General features: G+C 36.1%; 2 protein-coding genes and 1 pseudogene across 3 annotated transcripts; all 3 read right to left on the reverse strand.

Annotated features, from left to right (window-relative positions):
• Positions 1-8,332: 8,332 nt before the first annotated feature.
• On the reverse strand, positions 8,333-10,480 carry LOC145582110 (xyloglucan-specific galacturonosyltransferase 1-like). The gene has a single exon (XM_081639136.1). It carries the CDS (start codon positions 10,478-10,480, stop codon positions 8,648-8,650), a length of 1,833 nt encoding a protein of 610 aa, XP_081495262.1. The 3' UTR covers positions 8,333-8,647.
• A 1,493-nt stretch (positions 10,481-11,973) lies between these two features.
• Positions 11,974-14,114, reverse strand: LOC145582120 (xyloglucan-specific galacturonosyltransferase 1 pseudogene; annotated as a pseudogene).
• Positions 14,115-15,769: 1,655 nt separating this feature from the next.
• On the reverse strand, positions 15,770-22,154 carry LOC145595160 (multiple C2 domain and transmembrane region protein 7-like). 2 transcript variants are annotated; one of them, XM_081651531.1, is made up of 2 exons: positions 21,982-22,154; positions 15,770-19,112 (listed from the first exon to the last, which is right to left on the reverse strand). In XM_081651531.1, exon 2 carries the CDS (start codon positions 19,039-19,041, stop codon positions 16,000-16,002), a length of 3,042 nt encoding a protein of 1,013 aa, XP_081507657.1. In that variant the 5' UTR covers positions 19,042-19,112; positions 21,982-22,154; the 3' UTR covers positions 15,770-15,999. The 2 variants fall into 2 exon arrangements, with proteins under 2 accessions (XP_081507657.1, XP_081507665.1); XM_081651539.1 differs by lacking the exon at positions 21,982-22,154 and adding an exon at positions 19,257-19,672.
• Between the last annotated feature and the right edge of the window lie 1,375 nt (positions 22,155-23,529).

The raw sequence follows: 23,529 nt of genomic DNA on the forward strand, positions 1-23,529 counted from the left end.
CCGCTAAAGACTAAAGCAGTCGTTGGTATCATGACCGACCTCCTCATGGAACTGACAGAATTTATTTTTGTTCCGTGATTGGAAAGAACTCTTCATAGGATTCGGCTTCTCAATGGAAAGCCGGTCCTTTACCTCCATGAGGATGGAGTTGCAGTCTTTATTAAACTCACGTACGGTTTAAACTCTTTCTTTTTCTTTTGGGACGGCTGATCAGAGTCATTAACCGCCCAGATTTCTTTTCTTTTCTTGCTCTCTTCTTTATTTTTGGTCGGCTGAGCAGACCGGCTGTCTTTCTATTTGTCGGACTTTTTGGAGTCCGACTGGTTACCAGGCGAGCAGAGGTCGGTAGCTTGAATGTAGATTTCCGCCTCCCTCAGGGCCGCCTGGAAGGTGAAAGCCCCTTTTCTGACTAGGTCGAACTTAAAGGTCGACCCGTCTCTCAGACCCTTGAAAAAGTCTGTAAAAGCTACCTCATCAGACAGTCCTTGAATCTGAATTCTGATCAGATTGAACCGCCTGACATATGAGCGCAGCCCTTCTCTCTCTCCCTGCTTAACAGTGCTCAAATCAAGGCTTGTTTTCTTAGCAGGGATGTTCATTGAGAAGTTGGAAGCAAATAGGAAGGCGAGCTTCCTGAAACTATTGATGGACCCGGCTGGCAGATTACCAAACCATTGTTGGGCAATGCCCTTCAATGTAGCCGGGAAGCACCGACACCAAGTGACATCATCCAACCCCCTGCAGATACATGAGGTTGGTGTAAGCCATGAGATGGTCTTCCGGATTGGTGGTACCATCATAGGTACCAACCAATACATTCTTAACCTTGGTCGACTGGGCCGCCTCGGTTATCTCCCGGGTGAACGCAAAAGGCTGTTCACCCAGGCGCAGCAGACGAAGCTGCCAATCCAATGGTTGGACATTTGGATATGACGCCTGACCTCCAAAGAGGGCTGGCTGCATGAAGTGAGGAGGATACTAGCCGTAAACCTGAGTAGGCACATACGGTACAGCTTCAATCATGTGAGGGCCAGAATGAACGATATTACCGCCTGTCTGGCTCTCATGCAAGGAGGGTGCACTCCCTGCAGAAATGTTGTTGAAGCTGTTTGGAAAGTTCGACGTTGAAGCTGACTCAGACAGCGATTGGTTTCTCTTCCGATTTATGATCTCCCGGGCATCAAGAGTTGATTTTTTGCTTCCCACCGGCTGCTGAGTCCGGCGGGTGTTGTTGTTGTTCCTCTTAGGAAGGAGAATCTTTGACCAATCAATGGTCCCGGCTGCCTTCTCCTTTGGATGAGGAGTTGGCTGCCGGTCTCTGACTGACTTCCCCTTCTCCAGAGGAGTCTTCTTCGCCGACTGACCTTCACTTGGGCCAGCCCGGCTTTGGGTGATCAGCTCTTTAATTTCACCCTTGAAACTTGTCATGAACCTCATGAGTTCGTCCCGGGTGACAGGGGCTGATCCTGCGGCCGTTTGGGTTTCCCCTTCCGGCTGCCCAGAGGGTCTGCTTGTACCCGCCTGGGAGGCACCCCGCTCCAGAGTGTCTCTGGGCCGGATGCGCTTGATTCTGAGTGAGCCGTCTTCGGCTGTAAAGGTTTCGACCTGAGGATCTTCATCCTCATGGTCTGTAAAGACTTCTGGGTCTTCACCCAGACGGTTAGGGGGTGGTACAGACTCTTAAACCATCTTCGAGGTACTCTCCCCACAGACGGCGCCAAATGTTTTGGGTGTTTTTGTCCCTCGGGAGAGTTACAACACGAAGACTGATCCGGCTTGAGCTGCACCTGCAAAATAACGGAGACTCCGGGTGGTTGGAGCTCCGCCTCCGACGGTCAAGTTAGTAACTTGAAAAGGAATAAAGAGTACGGAAATTTAGGTGGGTATCTGCTCGGATTCCAAGCTCAAGTCTTTCTCTGATGTAAGAGAATACAGGTGTAATAAATGGTAAATCGTGCCCTCAAAAAGAGGGACATCTCCCTATTTATAGGGTCTTTGGGAATTGTGCCCCTGATTAGGTCACTGAACCCTAATCATTGGTGGGCTGCGCCGTTTTGCGGCTTTCTCGGGATTTGGGCCTGAAGGCCGCCTTTTTCCCTTAATTTCTGGAGTGACACGTGTCAAGCAGGGATTGGTCCACTTTGGGCCATCCTGAGGCTGACACGTGTCATCCTCTGATTGGACCACGTGGCGGGGTAAAATTACCCTAAACAGTTAGTGCACCCAGAAAGAACATTAGGTATATTTAAAAGAACATGGGCGAAAAAAAAGAACATTGTAGATATTTATAAAGAACGCAAGCATAATATGTTCTTTAAGTTTGATTATTATGTTCTTTGAGTTTGAACTATATGCTCTTTACATTATACAACATGTTCTTTAATGTATGTACATAAAAAAAAAAAATATCAATCACTCGAGTAACCAGGAAAAAGGAAAAAGAACATGTTCTTTAATGTATTATCATGTTCTTTTTGTAAAGACTTTATGTTCTTTGGCTAGAGGTGATCAAAGTTAGACCGGCACGTCCCAATTTTGGACGGATTTTGGGCAGAATTTTTTCGCCCCGCAAATCGGGTTGGACCCGGCTCGTAAATTTATTTTTTTAATTTTGGCGGGTTTGGGAATGCGTTTTTATGCATTTTAATTGATTTTTTTTACTCGACTCGAAAAGCCTGCACGACCGGACCATTTTGGACGGGTTTGGGCATAAAAACTTCGGCCCAAAACTTGGCACAACCCGAGAAGTGAGTTGATTTTTTAACCTTGGCCTGACCCGCCTAATAATCACCTTTATCTTTGTCAAACACAAACATGTTCTTTTTTTGTCAAATATAATGTACTTTTCAAACACGTTCAACCACCCGAGTAATCATGTAAAATAACATGTTCTTTTGTAAAAACTTTATGTTCTTTGTAATGTCATGTTCTTGTCAAATACAAACATGTTCTTTTGTCAAACACATGTATGTTCTTTTTCAAACACTAGCATGTTCTTTAAAATGTCTAATGTTCTTTTCGGGTGCACCATGCCACCATGCACATGGTGCACTATACTATTTTCACTTTTTGTAAAGAAATTTACTTTATACAACATATCGTAAAACTACGTAATAACTTTGACATTTGTCTTTTTTTTTTGACATTTGTCTATTAATTTAGATATACTACCTCCGTTACATATTATTTGTAACGATTTGACATAAAGTAGAGAGGTTAAAGGTCTAATCATTGCAAATAATATATAACGGAGGTAGTATATACTTTTTTCATTTCTTTATATTTACAACAAATAATTTTTTCTTGTCTGACATAATATATCCTTTTGTTGTAAATAATTATTTTTTTAAAAAAAAAAACCAAGGTTATATAACAAGCTGACATTAATTAAAAAAAATATAAACCCAAATACTTGCTCCAATTTTCATTTGCGGCCGTTTTTGAATACTTGCTCTATTTCCTGATTTAAAAGCTTTTACAATATTTAATTCATTTCTCCCAAAGTGGATTCAACATATATCATACTTCGTATTACGTATTTTGTTTACTTCATATTATCTCTCCACTACTTTTAGCTTTTTACAATTTTTTATTATTCCACATACTCCACTACCTCCATATTTTATTAATTTCTCTTATTTCTCCTAAAATTCCGCGTATGAAAAATGAAACAAGTACGGAGTAATTAAAAACGGAGGGAGTAAAAGTAAAAAGGAACCTAATGCTCCCAACATCTTAATTACTTTATTATTTTTTTATATTTGATTATACCATGTTCACGTTAGCACTTAATTATAATATTCAACCCTTCTCTTATGCACATGACAGAATGAAATATGTAGTATTACTTAGGGGTGAAAGTTCGGTTTTCGGTTTGGTTTTTTGCCCAAACCGAAACCGAACCACCCTAATTCGGTTTCTGGATTTTAGAAACCACACCGCACCACTTCACTTTAGAAACCGAACCAAACCAAACCATATTTATTTCGGTTTCATAAAAAAAAAACCGAACCAAACCGAATTTTCATATCAAACATCATAAACATCAAACTTTGCAAAAAAAAACCGAACCAAACCCAATCAAAACCGAACCAAACAAAACCAAACCAATCCATACAAACATATTTAAACAAGTTTAAACCTTATTCACCACCCCTAACCAAGATCCGCACCCACAACAACCCACAACCCACCTTATTTCACCACCCTTCATCCCTTTCACCCAAACCCTAACCCTAGATCGACCCAAAAAAGCCAAAACAACCTACCAGTCTACCACCACAGCAATTGAATCACACACCGCCATAAAAACAAAGTAGAAAAAAACTCAAACCAAATTAAAAGAAAGAAAAAGAGGACATACCTCATTCCACCGAAAAACCTCAAATTTGGGTTTCAAAGGTCAAATTCGACCAAGAAAACTCTAGATCTAGTGTTTTCATGGTCGAATTTGACATGAAAACCCTTTAGCAGATGCCCTTAATGGAGTTTAAACTTCAAAAAAACCTCGAAAGTTCGTCGAAGGTGATGCAAGTGAAGGTGGATCGGAGAAGTGAGAAGAGAAAGGAAAGAGAGTGAAGGGGGATAAGTGCAAACTGAGAAGAGGACAGGAGAAAGAGTGAAAAACGACTGAGAAGAGGAGAGAGAGAGGGTGGAGCCGCTGAGGAGAGAGAAGAGGAAAGGAGAGGTGAAATATGAGAATTAGGGTTTTTTTTTTTATTTATATACTTAGGGTTAAATCTATTGGGCTAGGGTATTTTTTTGGGTTTGGGCCTAATTTCGGTTTGGTTCGGTTTTGTTCGGTTTTTCACTTTCTCAAACCGAAACCGAACCGAAAACCGAAATATTAATTTTTTCAAAACCGAAACCGAACCACTTAAAAAAAAACCAAACCATATTTGTTATTCGGTTTGGTTTTCGATTTGGTTCGATTTTAAACCGAGTTTATTTCACCCCTAGTATTACTAAATGTAATACTTCAACATACAAAGCAAAACAATTTTTGTAGGAAATAAAAAGGGAAAATTTCTTTGCTAACATCTAATTTTTTATTTTTCTGTATGGGGGAATTGTATAAAAAATCTTTTTTTTTTTTTTTTTTTTTTTAAACCACCTAGGAGTATTATATTTGATAACACTGTACAGTACTTCGTATTATTGAATATCAATGATAATAACAGTTTTAATTAAAATCCTTAACCTTTCTCAAAAAAAAAAAAAAAAAATTAATATCTTAAACCATGGTTAGTTTTCCGTTAGGTCTCTTGCTTCGAGAATATTAAAATCATTAACCGTAGTTTTTTTTGTTTTTTTTTAATATATTCCGTTAGATCTCTTGCTTGGAGAATATTAAAAAGGAAAAAATAAAAAATAGTGTGAAACTGTGAACAAAGTAAAGGGGGAATGACGAAATAATTATCGGAACTAGTTGGACTTATAAAAATAAGGAAATGAGGCACGACTCATTTGACTACGACATGATGGTCAACTTTACAATCTACGTACAAACATTCACGTCTCTGCTGACGTTGTTGCCTGACTTGCCTCCCTCTAATCATTTACAGAATATTAGTTTTTCAGCATTCAAATTAATAAAAGGGTAATACTAGCTGCATATAAGTCTTTAATATCTTTCCTTTTTTAGTATTAAATTGGGAATTTATCAACAATTCACGAGTAAATCGGTGTAATAATTGTATATTTATTGTCAATTCTTTTCACTTTTAGCTTCTTATATGCAACTCTTAGGGCTGCATATATATTATAAGTACGAGTACTACTTTTGAGATAATCAATTAACTCAGTGCTCCACTACATATCGGTCTTATTACGGAGTATATTATGATCAATTATAATGTTTCAAAAAAAAAAATTACTTAAAGCATACGGATGTATTGCCGTATAGTAGTAGTATCACACTATCATTACATCACATAGGACCTGATCAATCCGAATTAAAGTGACATGTTGTCATCCTAAGTTATACGAAGTAATAGTTATCTAGCGTTATATTTTGCTGTATAGAGAAAATTATGTATTAATGGTTTGATACTCTGCTATATTATATTCCAATGTCAAACCAGTTAGGCCCTGTTCTGATACGATTATTTTCAGTTTAATTCAGTTCAGTTCAGCTCTAATAAGATATTCCAATGTCAAAACCAGTTAGAGCATGTTCTGATACGATTATTTTCAATTTAATTCAGTTCAGTTCAGTTCAGTTCAGCTCTAATAAGTTCAGTTCAGCTCCTAATTTCCCAATTGGTCCAAAACACGCGGCCCAAATAAAAAATAAACATTTAATTAAAAAATATGAACATGAAAAAAGAAATGAACGTTTAATAACAAAAAATGAACACGTAAAAAAAAAAAAAGAACATTTTATACTAAAAAGTTAACATGTTATAAGGAAATGATCATTTATTAAAAATGAATCTGATTATCATATAATCATAAATTTGCTAGACCACGACCTTAAAAATGAACATTTAGTTAGAAAAATGAACACATAAAAAAATAAAAAATAAAAAAAAAATATTCAGTAATAAAAATGAACATTCAGTAACAAAAAGTGAACATGTCAAAAAAAAAATGAACATTTAGTATATTAGAAATGAACCTTTATCATACAACCATAAAATTGGGATCATATACATTGAAAATTCTCCAACTTAAAGGCAAATTCATTGTACATATCATATACTTCTTCATCACTTCTTACTTGTTTCTTCACTAATTCAGAGTCTTTGTCTTCTACAATACAATTAATCTGTACTCACTAAAATATAACAAATAATCAAAATTCATGATCATCACAACATATGTTCATAATAATTATTTAGAATGTTCATAATATATAATCATCAATACAGTAGTTAAAAATATAAATAATTATCACTCTATATGTCATATGTGACTATGTGTTCATAATCAATAACAGATATGTTCGTAATGAATAACGAAACATATATATTCATAATAAATTGTTCAGATTTTCAACACTAAATGTTCAAATAATTTAACTTTCAACGTATTATATTTTACTTTCAACCTAATAAAAATGAACATTTAGTATTAAAAAATAGACACTTATAAAATGAACATGTAACAAAAATTTATGAACATTTAGGATATTAAAATGAACATGATTTTCATAAAGGTTCAAATTCATTGTATATAATTATTAATGAAAAATAAATATAAAATAAATTGTTGAAATATGTTCATTTTTTTATGTATTTAATATTCATTTTTCGGTGTACTAAATGCTCATTTTGTAAAAGATGTTCATTTTTAAATTCCTACATGTTCATTTTTTTTTATAGAAATTATATTCAAGATCGATTGTAATTATTGAAACTCTAAAAAATTGAATATATACGTGAAATCTAATCTTGATTCATCATAGAGAAATTAATTATTGATTCGTAACATGATTAGAAATCAAAAGAAAAAGAGAGAGAAAATAACTACAAATTAAGTAATACAATTGATATTCATTAAAAATTAAGCAATTTAATTGATATTCATCACAAACTCATAATAATTTCAAACAATCAAACAATAAATCATCATGCATGATCAACGAAATCTAACCTCCATTTTTTTCTTTGACCTTCAACTTTCTCTCTCCTCCATTTTTTTCTTTCCTCTTTGATAAAGCCAAATGATTGAATCTGAAACTCATAGATTTAGAAAGAAAGAAGTATACCCATCAAAACACGAATTAGTAACTCAAAATTTTATATAAAGATGAAGAAAACTTTAAAGATTGAAGGGAAATGAGGTAAAGAGGAGAGAGAAAATGTTAAATTGAGAAGAAAACTGAAGAGAGAGAAAAATAATAGAGCTAAGGAAGAATAAGAAAGAGAATTAAGATATAAGGAAGAAAAAAAAAACGTATGTTCATTTTAACGTAATATATGTTCACATTTAATGGTGTTGCAGCTAGCTTGGCTGCACTAGAATACAACCAAGAACTTGTACTAATTTCCTTCTCTTATAAAATATCCAGTTCAGTTCAGTTCAGCTCAACTCTAATAAGTTAAGTTAAGTTCAGTTCAGTTCAGCTCTAATAAGTTCAGTTCAGTTCAGCTCAGTTCAGTCAATCAGAACAGGCCCTTAGTCATATGGATTTTGCAACTAATTCAAGTGACCATTCCCAATTTCCTACTCCAACTTTCATAAGCATCAAAAACATGTTTAATTAAAAAAAAAAAAAAAAAAAAAAAAAAAAAAAAAAAAAAAAAAAATCAAAATAAAAAAAACAGAGCTTCCCAAATATTATTAGAGCCTAAAAGTTCCTTTTTTTTTTTTTTTTTTAATTAGAGCCTAAAAGTTCCCTTTTTTTTTTATTAGACCCTAAAAGTTCTGAAAGTGCATGTAACTGTGTAAGTAAACATACAGTTATACAATTGCTGCCTTGCACCACCTTATAGTTCAATATAACACACCAAAATTCCAAAACTGTAATGCTGTACTTCATCATTTGTCCCTCAGAATTGAGCACTGTATATTTATATATACAACCCCTCATCTCTAACAAAAAGAATCAGAAATAACAGCATCTTTCACAATGCAAGATGAATCCTCTCTCATTTTTGAATCAACTATTGTAAAAAAATAAAATTAAGCCTTTTAATTCCTATTAAGATAATCTGCTAACAGCCCTTTCAAGCAGATTATTTACAGATAATGTAAATGCATCATCAAATCGTGTTAGCTTAGCGTCTTCATGTGCATAAACCAACCGAGGCATCAGTTCCTCAATTATATACTTCCTCATCTGTTGCCTTTCCACTAGAGGGATTTTCAGAAGCTCGTTTACCACGTTCACCTCGGACATCTTTACCTCCTCTTGGTCTATATACACTGAATACTTCCTGTGATCTTCGGGCAAATGCCAGGGATATTGGTAGTGTGCTGTGAAAGGATCAAAGACAACCGGAATACAGCCAGCAATGAGGGCATCAAACACTGATTTTCTTGTTGGACTATCCCCTGCAGGCTGCAGGCAGAATTCTGATTCCATGAAAAGTTTCATTACAGCTGCAGAATCAGCACATTTCTGTTCTCCACAGTCTAAGAAGTTGCACACTCTAGGGGCAGAAGCACATTGCTCGATTAGGACTGATCTTATGCTCCCCAAGGCCCTGCGCGGTGCACCTGCAAAGCTGATCAAGTTCATCCGATTCATCTGCTTGATTTTCTCCTGCCATGCTATGATCTCTTCATCTGAGCTGGGGTGGAAGTTGGTCGGGTGTGGTATTCCCACGTCGTTGGGATGCCAAGGTTGTCGTTCTATCAAGAGCTTCATCGGGTTTTGGAGCTCATCTAGCTCCAAGAGGCGGCTCCCCCAGGAGACATTCTCCCACCTCCTGAAATCCCAAGAGATTTTTCCTAGGACAAATACATGATCCAACCCAAAGTTTCTCCTCCACGTCTCCTGCGGTTCAAGCCACTCTACAAGCTCCTCAGAAAGTGAATCCTTGACGTTAATAGGGGCCTTATTAAAGTGCCACCTTAATATATCCATCCCACCGTAGAAGGGCACGAAAAAAAGCTTGGCCTCCTCTGCATTGTGGACTCTACAAGGGTGTTTGAGTACGCGATTGTGGAATATTGGCTCTAGGGAATACTGGTAGGTGTTATACCACCCTTCCCCTAGCTCTGGCATAGGCTCACCCATTGCACTGTTGGTGAAGTACTTACAAAAGTCGAGCCACGACATCATCTCATTGCACTTGGCTAACAAATCTTTGTTGAACTTGGGAGGCAGGTCATACACATATATACCTCTTCCCTCACAATTTAAGGGCTTTTCCTTTGCAATGTAGGTTCGCAAGGTTGCTAGTTGTTCTTCGACGTTCTTCCTAGCATTTGCTATCTCCTCTGCCTTTTCCTTATCAATGCCCTTCCGGAGGACTGGCTTTGAAAACTGATACAAGCTCGACGATTGGGATGATATCATTACCTCTTTCGTACTTCCATCATTTACTACAGGCAGTTGAATATCAACGCTGTCCCTGATTGGATTAATAACTCCTGTGTTTCGGGTTAATTGTACAGCCCCTTCAATCTTTTCTTCAGAAGCAGAGTTTTTGGTGTTTTCAGCTGCAGTTAAAAGGCTAACAGGCGAAAACACAGGCGTTTTCTGGCTGTTATGCAGGACTAAATTTGTGCTTCTTTGAACAGCTGAAAAATCAGAACTATTATTAATCAAAGGGATATCAAAGGCAGAAGGTTGAGCACCAGCAGAAAGACAGTAGAGGTTGTTAAGTTTCCTAGACGTTACACAAACATGGACAATAGAACCGGAAATTATTGTGGTGGAAGAAGACCATATGAAGATGATGACAATAAGAAGTAAAGTCACAGGAATTCTGCTCAGAAAATTAAACAGACATGACTTAACTAAGCCGCGCTCTTCCTCTTTCTTGTATGATTTCTTTGATTTCTTCTTAGACAATGAGACTGCCATTTGGAAGATATCTGATGTTATTACTCTTAGCCATGCTAGCTCCTAGTTTTGTACGACGAAAAAGTTCTAAGAGTAATCTGCAGTAACTGATGGCACGTCGAAAACTTACAGACCTGCACGTCCTTCAGCTAACAATATAATGTGCAATCCAAGGTGACATATCATAGAAGCATAAACATGTTAGAATACAATAGTATTATTGGTCTTAATTTATTATAAATTGGTCAGCATATTGAAGCAGAAACCTGTCATAAGCTCCTCACTGATCGACGTGCTATATGATTTCATCATAATGATCATATAACAACAATTAATTGACACTAAATTACCAAATTTCATGACCATATGATATGTTAGTTGTTGGCATTCAACAATAAATCAAAAGCTAATGTATGATTATATTATTAGTCAATGATGACAATTTTCAGGATCTGGTCATTGCTTGTGATTCTACTCAACTGATTTCCTCCATCTTTGGCACGAACCTTTTATTCGGCTTCACGTAATCAAAATATTTGACAGCTAGTTTTTCGGAATCAGCTGTTGGTTACCGGAACAAGGTCACGAAACGAACGAGCTCCACTTCAACATGATGAAGCCCAGCTAGGCTACCATAATGTCATGTTCTTTCATACTTCAATACTCCAAATAAAATTTGTATTCTTCTGACCTTTGATATTTTAACTATTATCCTGTGTCATGTGATAGCTAAGCTGTCCTTTTCCAAGGGAACTAAATTACAATTAACTCTAATATTCATTATTCTAATATTCTTTACCTTGAAGAATCTAATAACCTTAATTGCACCAATGGTCAACACTTAAAATACTTGTATATACAGTAAAGTAGCAGATGTTCATTGTTTAAACTCATTATTTTAAACATTGGCTAGAATTTGCTACTTACCATAGGATTAAGACAATGCATGTACGCCCCTGCAGCCCTGCCCCTGCCCTTACCCTGCATATGCAAAAACCTTGTTAAGATGTAGGAACGATTTCCAACTAATACTCCTACGACATATATGTTCCAGTACTGAATGAGTCGTCTATGTAATACTTACAATTTTTAACACGGAACAACTCCTCTGTACAACAATAATAATTGCAACTACGTCGTATTAACTTCTGATATGGCTCAGCTATATTTTGTTATCTGCACACAGCATTATTAACAAAGTGCTTGCTTTAAAGAAAATCAGAAGAACAAGTGGAAAACTACACAATAATTTCAATCAAAGGTTGAAAATGAGATCTCTAATATAACAGGAATAATTTAACCTTAAAATTTCAGAATACTATATGTGTTAGCAAAGCAGAAGACAGCATAAGTTGAGGGGCATTAAAGGCAAACCTATGACGAAACCTAAGATGCCTCATATACAGATCTGCAGCTAAAGACTTGGAGTTGTACATGTGCCAAAGAATCATCTTTATAAAAAATCTTTACAAAAACAAAAATCTTAATAATAAAAAAAAAATGGATTGCAAAAATTGTCTTCAATTTTGCTTCAATGCTTAGCAAATTTGCAATTGTTGTTGTAATTTGTAAATACTGTATGACTTTCTATTAACGACAATTTTTTCTATCCAATGAAAAAAGAAAAAAATCTAGCTTAGTTTCTAAAAAGAATAAAACAACCTTTAATTTCCTACTCAAGGGAATTTGCTAATCGCCCTTTCAAGCAGATTATTCACAGCTAGAGTGAATGCATCTTCGAATTTTTCTAACTTGGCGTCAGCTTGTGCATAAACCAACCTAGGCATCAACTCATCAATGATATACTTCCTCATCTGTTGCCTCTCTTTCAGAGGGATCTTCACAAGCTTCTCTATTACATTAACTCCTGACAACTTTACCTCATCTTGGTCTATATACACCGAATACTTCCTGTGATCCTCAGGAAAATGCCACGGATATTGGTAGTGTGCTGTGAAAGGATCAAAGACTACGGGAATGCAGCCAGCAATGAGAGAATCAAACATCGACTTTCTTGTAGGACTATCCCCGGGAGGCTGCAGGCAAAACTCTGTTGCCATGAAAAGTTTCTCAACAGGTGCTGATTCAACACATGATTCTCCTATACAATTCAAGAAGTTGCACGCCTTGGGGGCAGCAGTGCACTGCTCAATGAGAATCGATCTTATGCTCTCCCAGCGCTTGTGTGGAGTCCCGGCAAAGCTGATTAAGTACTTTCTTTTCAGCTTCCTGGTTTTCTCCTGCCATGCAATGATCTCTTCATCTGATCTAGGATGGAAGTATGTTGGGTATGGGACACCAACCTCGTTGATATTCCAAGGTTGTCGTTCAATTAAAAGCTTCATTGGGTTTTGGAGCTCCTCGAGCTCTAATAGGGGGCTCCCCCATGACACATTCTCCGTCCTCCTGAAATCCCAAGAGATTTTCCCTAGAACAAACACATGATCTAACCCAGAGTTTCTCTTCCACATCTTCTGCTGCTTGAGCCACTCAACGATTTCCTTAGAGAGAACATCTGAATCATTCATGCCGCTGCCATCCTTACTAAAATGACATCTTATCATATCTATTGCACCATAGAAAGGAACATAGAAAACCTTGGCCTTCTCTGCCTCCTGAACTCTGCAAGGATGCTTCAGGATACGATTGTGGAATATTGGCTCTAGCGAAAACTGATGGCTGTTATACCATCCTTTCCCCAATGCTGGTATAGGCTCACCCATTGCTTCATTTGTGAAGTATTTACAGAAGTCAATCCACGCCATCATCTCATTGCACTTAGCTAGCAAATCCGTGTTGAACTTAGGAGGCAAGTCATACACATATATCCCTCGTCCCTCACAGCTGGAGGGCTTTGACTTTGCAGTGTAGGATCGCAAGATCGCTAATTGCCCTTCCACAGCCAACCTAGAATTCGCTGTCTCCTCTGCCTTAGCCTTGTCTATGCCCTTCCGGATTACTGGCTTTGTAAACACGGAGTCTCCCAATGCTGGTGATGGTATCATCAGCTCATCTTCCGCAGTTTCATCACTAGTTTGGCTCTTGCTACTTACAGAAAGCCGGATATCAGGGCTATCCCCAATATCTGAAACCGGGGTGGTTACAGGGCTGACAGAAGAAGGAACTACAGAATTTTGGGTTATATTTACAACCTCCTTAATCTCATCTTCTGCAGCAAAACTTGTGTTGTTTTCAGCTGCAGTTGAAGGACTAACAGATGAAAAAACAAGGTTTATCTGGGTGTTACTTTGGTAAACAGGACTTTCAGAACTTTCATTAATCAAAGAAAGAGTAAAACCGGAATTTGTGGATATACCAGGACCACCAAAAGAAATACAGTTGGGGTCGTTAAGCTTCCTAGACCTTACACAAACATGAAAAATCGAACCTGATATAAGTATGGTAGACGAACACCAGATAAAAAGTATCAAAAGAAGACAAACAACCGCGGAAATTCTCTTGAGATTTCTGAACAGACACGGATCAAAGAAGCACTGCTCCTCTGATTTTTTCCTCTCCATTTTTTTTGTGAGCTCTCTATACAAAGCTAAACCTCTCGGCTAATCTCCTGCCTTTATAACTTCAACGGTAATCCTCGAAAAGTTGGCAGGCACGTTTATAACTTGCAAGCCTGTACATGAGCACTGCCCAAATCGTATAAAAACATTACTTATAGAGAGACTTAAACACATAAAAAACTACGCGATCAGATAAATATTTCCATTTTAATTGGAGTAAAACAACAGCCGGCTAGACGTCGCAGTCACGACCATCATGACAAGTTGTTGGTAACAACCATTATATCATAATATATTAACGATTATGTAATCATTAACTTGAAATTCCCATGTTTATAATTCAAACTATAACATTACATCGTATAATATAAGATCAGAGAACACAGGATCTGGTCCCTCCAATCTGTTACAACCCCTCTAATAGGCAAAAGGGTCGGAAACAGCTTATACACGTGCATAGTCTGTTGTTATAAAACAAAAATTATCAAGGAATAATATTGGACCATCTATTGATTTAAACCTTTGTCATACTTGTATTTAACTCCTCCTTAAAATGACATGCTTACCTCTAAGGTTACCGCGTTCGACGCCGACTCCGGTGGTTGGATTAATAATCTCTGCTTGTTGTATTTGTTTATTTGATGGTGGCTGTTAAAATAGTAGAAGAATGATGATTATACTTTGATATGATTTCTCCCCTAATATCATTAGTTTAAGGCTTTTTTAACTTTCCTTGCTAATTACACTTGCCTTATTTTAATATCTCGTTTCTTTTTCATTGTTACTAGATTAATGTAAAGTGGGTCATTAATTTGTATGAATACAAGTTTGATACTCTTTGCTTTCGTTTTATTATTGGTTGTTAAGTATTTTAAACGCGTTTAATTTGACTAGTTTTAGGTGTTCAAGTAAGAATATTCTTTATGGGGTGGTGGCCTGGTGGGGTGTTGATTGTTCACTTTAATCTCTTTTGCTTTTCAAATTTAAATTATGACCTTTAATTAGTCAAATTATACATTGATTACAATTATAATATTCATTACTGTTATGTTATTTAAAAAATAAAATAATATAATATTCATTACTGTTAGGAGATTTGAAATATTTGAGATTAGGGAGATAATAAATATTGTGGTATATTTTACATACTGTTATAAGGTTTTGATTAAGTAAGTTTTGAAATATTTGAGATTTGGGAAATTATAAATATTGTGGTATCTTTTACATATTATTTTTATAAGGTTTTGATTTATTGAGATTTTGAAATTATTTGAGATTTGGGAAATTATAAATATTGTGGTATATTTTTCTTACTGTTATAACTTATAAGGTTCTGATTAAGTGAGATTTTGAAATTTGGGAAATTATAAATATTGTGGTATATTTTACATACTGTTTAAGGTTTTGATTAAGTAAGATTTTGATATATTTGAGATTTAAATTACGGAGTATAAATACTACGAAGTATTTTACATAAATAAGATTTTGATTTAGAGAATACCCCAGAACATCTAAAGATTCAGTAATCAGTAATCAGTAATCAGTATGTAAGTTAGGATTGTTTCCTAATAATCAAGATTAGCTACGGTATACCATCTGGTTTGGTAGTTGTCAAAATTGTTACAGAGTATTTTTTTTTGGGTACTCTGTAACCCTTGATTAAAGGCCTCTCATCTGGTCATCTATGTACGCGTACGCAGTCTTAAAGCACAACGCGTACTTAGTTATGTCCGTATTCCAATTTGCACCGTATGGGCAGGGACTAGAAAAACAGAACAAAACAAAACAAAAGAAAACTAGAACAAATTTCCAATCTATTCTGTTAGGGTAGACAACACTTCAGAAAGGAAACCCACAAGGCCACAAGCACTTCATAGTTAATTTACTCATATGGTTGTACGGTTTATTATTGTACAAAATGCTTGCTGTAAAGGCAAACCACTAAAAAAAACTACACAAAAACTTAAAAATCAAAAGTTAAAGCAAGATCTAGGACATGCCTTAAATAATCTGACCTCAAATCTACAGCATACTGTCAGTCCTAGCAGGCAGACGACGGAAGAAGTTGATGGGCACTGAAGGCAAGCGATAGCGAAACCTAGGATGTCTCAGGGCGTAGAACCCAGCTAAAGCAGCAATCACTTGAAATGGAGTAACATACAGCACAATAGCAGCAACAAGACAGAACGTCACAAAGATGGCTGTAGCACGTGGATCCCGCCAGCTTAAGAGAGCCTGGAACCGCTCACCTTGAGTTGCAACATCACCAACCACGGTTTGAATCCTTCCAGCCACACTCCTCAGCCGATCATACCTCATTCTCACAAGCTCCGGACTCTTGCTAGTTGGGAAAGTGTCAAACTCCTCATCAAGTTCATCAGGAAGGGAAGTATCGGCCTGTGAGATTTTAATATTCATATGTGGAGGGTACCTAGGGCGGTACCTATAGTTCCAAATCCCGATCAAAAACATGTAGAGGAAGACCGTAGGCAAGATCAGCTCGGGAAAGCAAACGAGCATAAGAAAGAGAATGTGCACGAGGACTGTGGTTATAGGATTTCTCCACATGCATACATCACCAAACCATTTTCCAACAGCAAATAATCCTGAGAAGACTGACATGAGGCGGAAGAAATTTGCCTTGCTTCTCCGCATGCTCCAGAGATGGGCATCCACATCAGACATGTATTCCACTACCTCCTTCCGGAGTGGAGGTTCTGCTCGGCCAAGCCTCATAGCAACTATATTCATGGCTTGAAATCGTAGCATGTCCTGCTGCATTACTGTGAAGGGTCTAACATAGTGCATTTTTGGTAAGAGGGGACGTGAATACTGATACATCATGTTCGCAAATGAAGTGCAGGAATACCTAAGAGCCAAATGCAGCTCCCCCATCTTTTTAACTCCGTTTGGTTGAAGAACAAGCAAGGGATATGAATGTGTATAGATACGACCAGTTTCAAGGGTAGAGATACGTATCCGTACCTTCCCTATCTTGACGTCCTTGTGCACTCCACTTGATTCCTTCCCTCCAATTTGACAGTTGTCAAACACACCCACTGTTATAACGGTTGCTGGGTCAAAAACTTCCCAAGTATACTGCTCATTGTATTTTGGAGAGAGGCTGTCAACAAGTGTTCTTGTTCTGATCCACTTATGACCATACTTTGCTACACAATACGTATCTGATGTACCTCTCCCATCCCTTGTTTTCATCGGGTGGAGTCCTTCAGCACTTAATATGCCCAATTCTAAGACACCTATTGTAGGCTTCCAGAGCTGTTTTGCTGTGGGGCGAAGATCACTGCTGTAATGAGTGGACTCATCAAGAACATGATAACCTCCATCTAAACACACACGAATATGAAGCCGGCTCGCAAACTTCTCTTTCTTCAGTTGGTCAATATCCACAGCAACCGGCTTCTCAAGATGAAACCACCGAGAAGGAATGAGCCGGTCATCTGCACGCCTATCGACTTGAGTCAAGGGGATGATAACTCTCCCAATGATCTCATCTTTACCAGGAGCCACACGATCCTCAACAGTGAGAACCAGATGGTCATCAAAGGGCTCTGCTGCAACAAACAGTAGATCCTCATTCCAAAGGGAGTTCAGTGTACGAGCCTGAACAGGTTTAGTCTTCATAATTTGGTGACCAATCTGTGCCTTGCAGAAAACTTCAGGAAATCGGTTTTTTTCAGTAGGTATCAAATCCTGTGCTTCAATAACATTAACACGGACATACCACAGCCTTGGGGCATGATAAACCTTTGAGCGCAGAAGTGCTGAAGCAGCAGAAGACTGAATATCAATACCAGCTGTATCTGAATGCCATGCTTCTGAATATGCTTCATCAGCTTGAGTACCAAGCCAGACAGCAAGCATTAATTCACCTTTTACCTTTTCACCCTTCTTATCCTCAAGACGGTACCATTGAGGAGCTAATGGACTATCTGGGGGAACCCTGCTTGGCACCTCATGCAAATCAAACCTTACAATGCCAACGAAATCATCTTTAATTAAATCCTTGTCCTTGACCTTTACTTCAAGAACTGAGGCCTGCAAACGATCCTTTGAAAAGGCAAACACCACATTCCATTCCGGATGATCATTCTTATCTAGGTGCTTGGTCACACCTTTATAGTTTCCTATTCTCACCTCCACAAAAGGGTCAATACTACCAGTAAGATCCATATTAGGAAGATCATGGGCTTTAACGACTCTGACATAAAGGAACTGCATCCGTTCCACAAGATCATATGTGCTTGAAGTTTTATCTGCATGAACAATACGTCCCCCAATTACTCGTCCTCCTCCTAGGTATGGGCTGGTCTCTTTGAGAGCAAAGTCAACTGGTTGTGCGGCAGAAGCAGAGTGCATCCTGACAATCTTGGGCGGTGGTGCTTGAGCTTTCATTTTCATTTCTTCAACTTCTTGATAAGTTGCCTCACGGGAAGCGTTCACAGGACCACCATGATTATGTTGATGGTCTTGATGAGGATGAGGCTGCGGATGAGAATGAGAATGGGAATGGGAATGATCATGAGGATGAGAATGGCTGGTGTTAGGTAAATGACGGAAGGTGTGCCTGACTTCAGATTTTGGAGCCTGAGCATGGTTGTGTATTACATTAGTTTCAGCAGCAGGAGTGGACGACTTAATGGTTGGATCATTTGTGATAAAAACTTTGAGACCAAGCTCTCCTTTGATGCGAGAGAAGATGCCACGCTTTTCCAGAGGGTAATGCAAGACAACTGCATCAGAGTGGGGAACAAATGAAGTTCCACTAAGAGAGACCTTACCAAGAAATGACCTTGAGTTTGTGGCTCTGTTATGATTGTATACATAAACATCAAGAGCAAGATGAGGTAGGACAGATGGATCAGATATATTGAAATAGAAGGTCTCGTCCCAAACTGGGCTGAGATCCTTTTCCTTGACAGTGGTTCGGAATTTCTGTCCATCAAAATGAAGCTCAGCAAATGGACTTGATGATCCTTGGCCATCTTTTGGCATAAGATCATGTGCACTAACCACATGTACTCCCAGTTTCAAATTGTTCATGGTTAGGTTGGCAGATGGGCAATGCTGCTAGCTGGGTGCGGATGACAAATTGGCTTGCAAATTTGCAATACCTAAAATTAAGAAGATAACAATTAATATTTGGAGATATTGCAATATAAATAGATGACAGAATAATAAATGGAATATTCAACTTTATATTACTGTTTTGTGGTCTGGTCAATTGCTATTTAGATTGAGAAATAATAAGAAATAACCTCTTTGCAATTCTAGGGTTAAGGACTTAAGGCCACAGGCATTGAAATAGTGCAGTCTAATCCATTCATCCCACCACGGGCAGGAGCTTGGTTAGAAGCGTTGGAGTAATGGTATGGTAGGGTAGTTATACAAATAAATTAGAAAATAATATCAGTAAGGGGAAAATAACACATCAAGCCAATGATTAGAAGAAAATATAAGCTTTCCTCTTCAAGTGATATAGAGATTTTATGTTCCTATGTACTCCCCAAAAATTATCTTGTGCGGTCTAATTAAAAGAAAATAAGTAGTCATAGTCTAATGTATTGATGGTCAGCATAATACAGGGAGGACACTGTCCGCTAACACTATGATAATGGTGTCACGGTTTAACAAAAATCAAGATGAAAATTTTCAGATCTTGTAAAACCATTTCAGAAACTCGTCATGGTCATAAGAGCAAGCAAAATGAACCACATGAACAACAGGGCTCGTGTTACTTGGAGTTGTGGCCTGTGCATCTGAGGGTTGGACCGAGTTACTTTGAAGAGCTTGGTTGTTTTGTCTTATTTGAAGTTTTTTAAAATTAAGTCACATCCAAGAGTTCAAGAGCTGGATGCAGATAGTCCTGCAGGTCTAATAGAGAAAAGTGGAGACTTTTCTCCAGCAGATCTTGGGTGGTGAGGGGGGGGACTAGCAAACTTGCAAGAAATAAAAGTTCTTGAGCTAGTGTAAACAGGATCCCTTGATAGAGTGTTCATACTTTCTAGTCAAGCTGGAAAAATGTTTTACTGAACATTAACACAGTTTCACAAAATGCCATGGATCAGAAAAAGAAACAAATTCAGCACAACAAAAGAAGTTCCATTGCAAATATTACATGCATAAAAACAAATTAAATCATGTGGTATGGTCGCTGTCACGCTATCCTAACGAACTAACAACAAAATCCAAAGTTTCATCCACGTAAAGCGGATTCAGACAGCAGTAGATGAAATAAGAGTTGCTGAACTTCAAAAAAAGTTAGAAATAACCTGATGGTAAGTAAATTGATCAAGATTCAAGACTTTGTTTATTCCTTTCAGCTTGTTTTTTTCACTTCAGATTCTAAGAAACTGTTTAGGTAAGCCAAAAGTTGATATTGAATCCTTTCTTTTAACAAAAGCTCATAATGCCAATAGTATTAGCTCTAAAGTATACAATCTAAGATTATTGTATTTCTTTTTTTGGACAGATTGAAAATGAAAGTTAACATTTTTGGAATGATGGGAACTTACAAAAGTGAGATTTAGGAAGTAGGCAACAAGTCAACACTTTCTCAAGCATGTGCATGGTCTAAATTCTAGGAGATCTCAAAGTACAAGTAACTTTAATATATTATAGATTATACACATACATGTAGAAGGTACTCTTATAAATTTAATAATTTAAGGTCTAAGGGTCTTAATCTTCATTTAAAATGATAAATTAATAAAAAAAATACACTTTTTTTTTTTTTGAAACAAAAAAAAAAAAAAAAAAAAAAAAAAAAAAAAAAAAAACACTTGATTACGTAAAAAGAGTCCTACACTCCAAATCTTAATTAATAGAAATAAATGAATAATAAGTTCAAGGGTCCTAATCTTCATTAATAAAAAAAAAAAACTAACATAAAAAAGGGTGGTCCAAATTTTGAAATAAAAGGTTTAGGGATCCTAATTTTCACTAAAAAAAGAGGGAGGGGGGGTTAAGGGTCCTAATCTTCACTAATAAAAACAAATGAATACAAAGTTTAAGGGTCCTAATCTTCAATATTAGTATAAATAAAAAAAAATTGAGGATCCTAATCTTCATTTAAAAAAATTTAAAAAAAAAAATAAAAAGTGGGTGTTTAAGTGTCTTATTCTTCATATAAATAAAGGTTTAAGGATCCTAATCTTCATTTAAAAAAAGAAGGGTGTTTAAGTGTCTTAATCTTCATATAAATAAAGGTTTAAGGATCCTAATTTTCATTTTAAAAAAAAAATAATAATACTCTGTAGTGTTTAAGTGTCTTAATCTTCATATAAATAAAGGTTTAAGGATCCTAATCTTCATTTTTTTTTAAAAAAAATACTCGTAGTGTTTTAGTGTCTTAATCTTCATATAAAAAAAGGTTTAAGGTTCCTAATCTTCATTTTAAAAAGGGGTTAAGTGTTCTAATCTTCAAATAAATAAAGGTTTAATTAAGTGTCCTAAAAGCACGCTAATTACACATGATCTATTTAGCAAATTCAACAAAATTAAATAAATACATTGACTACTTTCTATGGAATCTCAAAAACCACACATTTGCGAAAAGGGTAGAAAAGTCATTATCCAAAACTACTTATGTATATTGCATATTCCAACAATAATTTGGGATCCATTTTAGTATCTCAATCAAATCCTTTTACCTTTTTTCCTGATAAAAAAGGTACCAGAAAATCCAAATTAAATAATAAAAAATGTAAACAACTTCTAATTTTCTCTTCAAATCCCAATAATTCTAAACTTTGATGTTTAATCTTAAAACCCCAGTAATATTTGAATTTTCCCATCAATTCAACCCCAGTAACATTGAAAATTCCTTATCAAATCACAGTGATTTGTACAAATCATAAACAAAATACTACAAACAAATAGGAAGAAGTTTTCTCAAAAAAACATACAATTATAAAATCAAAATGAGAATGTATAATGTTAGACAACCAAAACAAAGATTAAAACACAGTTATAAGAAAGTACCTGAGTAATTTGGGTGAATTACTTCTAATCTGCCATGTTTGCCGAGTAGATGATGAGTTTAAGGGGAGAGAAAGAGAGGGTTATAAAGCTGAGAAAAAAGGGAGATGTTTACTGGTACAACTGTACAAGTATTTTAGAATTCGTAGAATTCGAATTGGAATTTGCAAGTAGAAGTAAATGGCAAAAAGTGGTGGAATTAAGACATTTAATACGTGTGCGAGTCATGTAATGTTAAAAGACTTAAAACCATATCTTACGCCATGTCATGTGAGGGATTCAGGAGTCGAGTGAGAATGGGAGGACTGTCACTCAGTTACAATACTTCCTCCGTTCTATTAATATTGCAATAATGGATTTTTTGCACTATTCATCACTCTTGTTTGACCATATAATATGAGTTATACGTTAAGCAAAATATAGTCAAGCGGGATCTTGTTGGATTCGTCTCATAAAATACTTTCACAATATTAATTTTTTATAATTTTAACTCTTGCACAATTATAGATATTTAGCATATAAAGTGTGTTTTGGGATGCGTAATTTCCTCCTTGTTGCAATATTAACAGAACGTAGGAACTATTATCCTTTGTCCCATTAAAATTGCCTCCTAAATTGTATATGAATAATATGATACTCTCTCCGTTCCTAAATTACATTCCTCCTTTCTATTTTGGGTATTCTAAAATTACATTCCACCTTTTTATTTTTAGTAAGTTTTTTATTCTAAATATTCCAAATACGCTATCTTTTTCGGTTGTACTTTTAATGTAAAATTAATGTATTTACATTCCACTTTTAATGTTTGGTTGACTAATGTAATTTTTCAGCCTTTAATTTTTTATAATCCTTGTACCAAATTACAATGAATATGATTGGTTAAAAAATTTCAATTAGGAGCATGTGATTGGTCCTTTTTTTTTTTTTTTTTTTGCAAAGGATTGATGACATGTCATAGTAATCACTAATCTATCTTTGTTTTACTCGAAAATATTATTTAATGTTTTGTACTTCCCATTGCATTATCTAATTATTGTTATTTGTCTTATTCTTTCCTCCTTAATTCCCGTGTAAATTTCCAAACATGAATGTAATTTAGGGACGGAAGGAGTAATAGATAACTAATTTTGCTCATTAGTGATCATTTTGCTTTCGTAATGTATGTCCAATGATAAAGGATTGTATCTTACCAGAGTTACAAATTACTTTTTTTTGTATACAAGAAAGCCAGAGTTACAAACATACGTATATCTTGGTTTAAAAAAAAACGGTTTTGTTATTCATAGCCCTAAGGGCTATGCATAAAAACTAGCAAATTCCTCCAATTAATGGTATATATCTTATTCCAATGGAATCTATGACAAACTTAATATTAATAATTAGACCATCATTCAATTCTCATTAAATTGTATTTATTAAAATATTATTTCCTACCCACTTATTAGTTATACACATTATTTTAGGAAATAAAATACGTTCATTGTACTGCAATTCTGTAAATCATCTTTAAAGCAATTTTTTTTTTTTTTATAAAGAGAAAAATAAAAAAAA

The sequence above is a fragment of the Chenopodium album genome, chromosome 2 (genome assembly GCF_948465745.1).
Source record: "Chenopodium album chromosome 2, dcCheAlbu1.1, whole genome shotgun sequence".
Classification (NCBI taxonomy): domain Eukaryota; kingdom Viridiplantae; phylum Streptophyta; class Magnoliopsida; order Caryophyllales; family Amaranthaceae; genus Chenopodium; species Chenopodium album.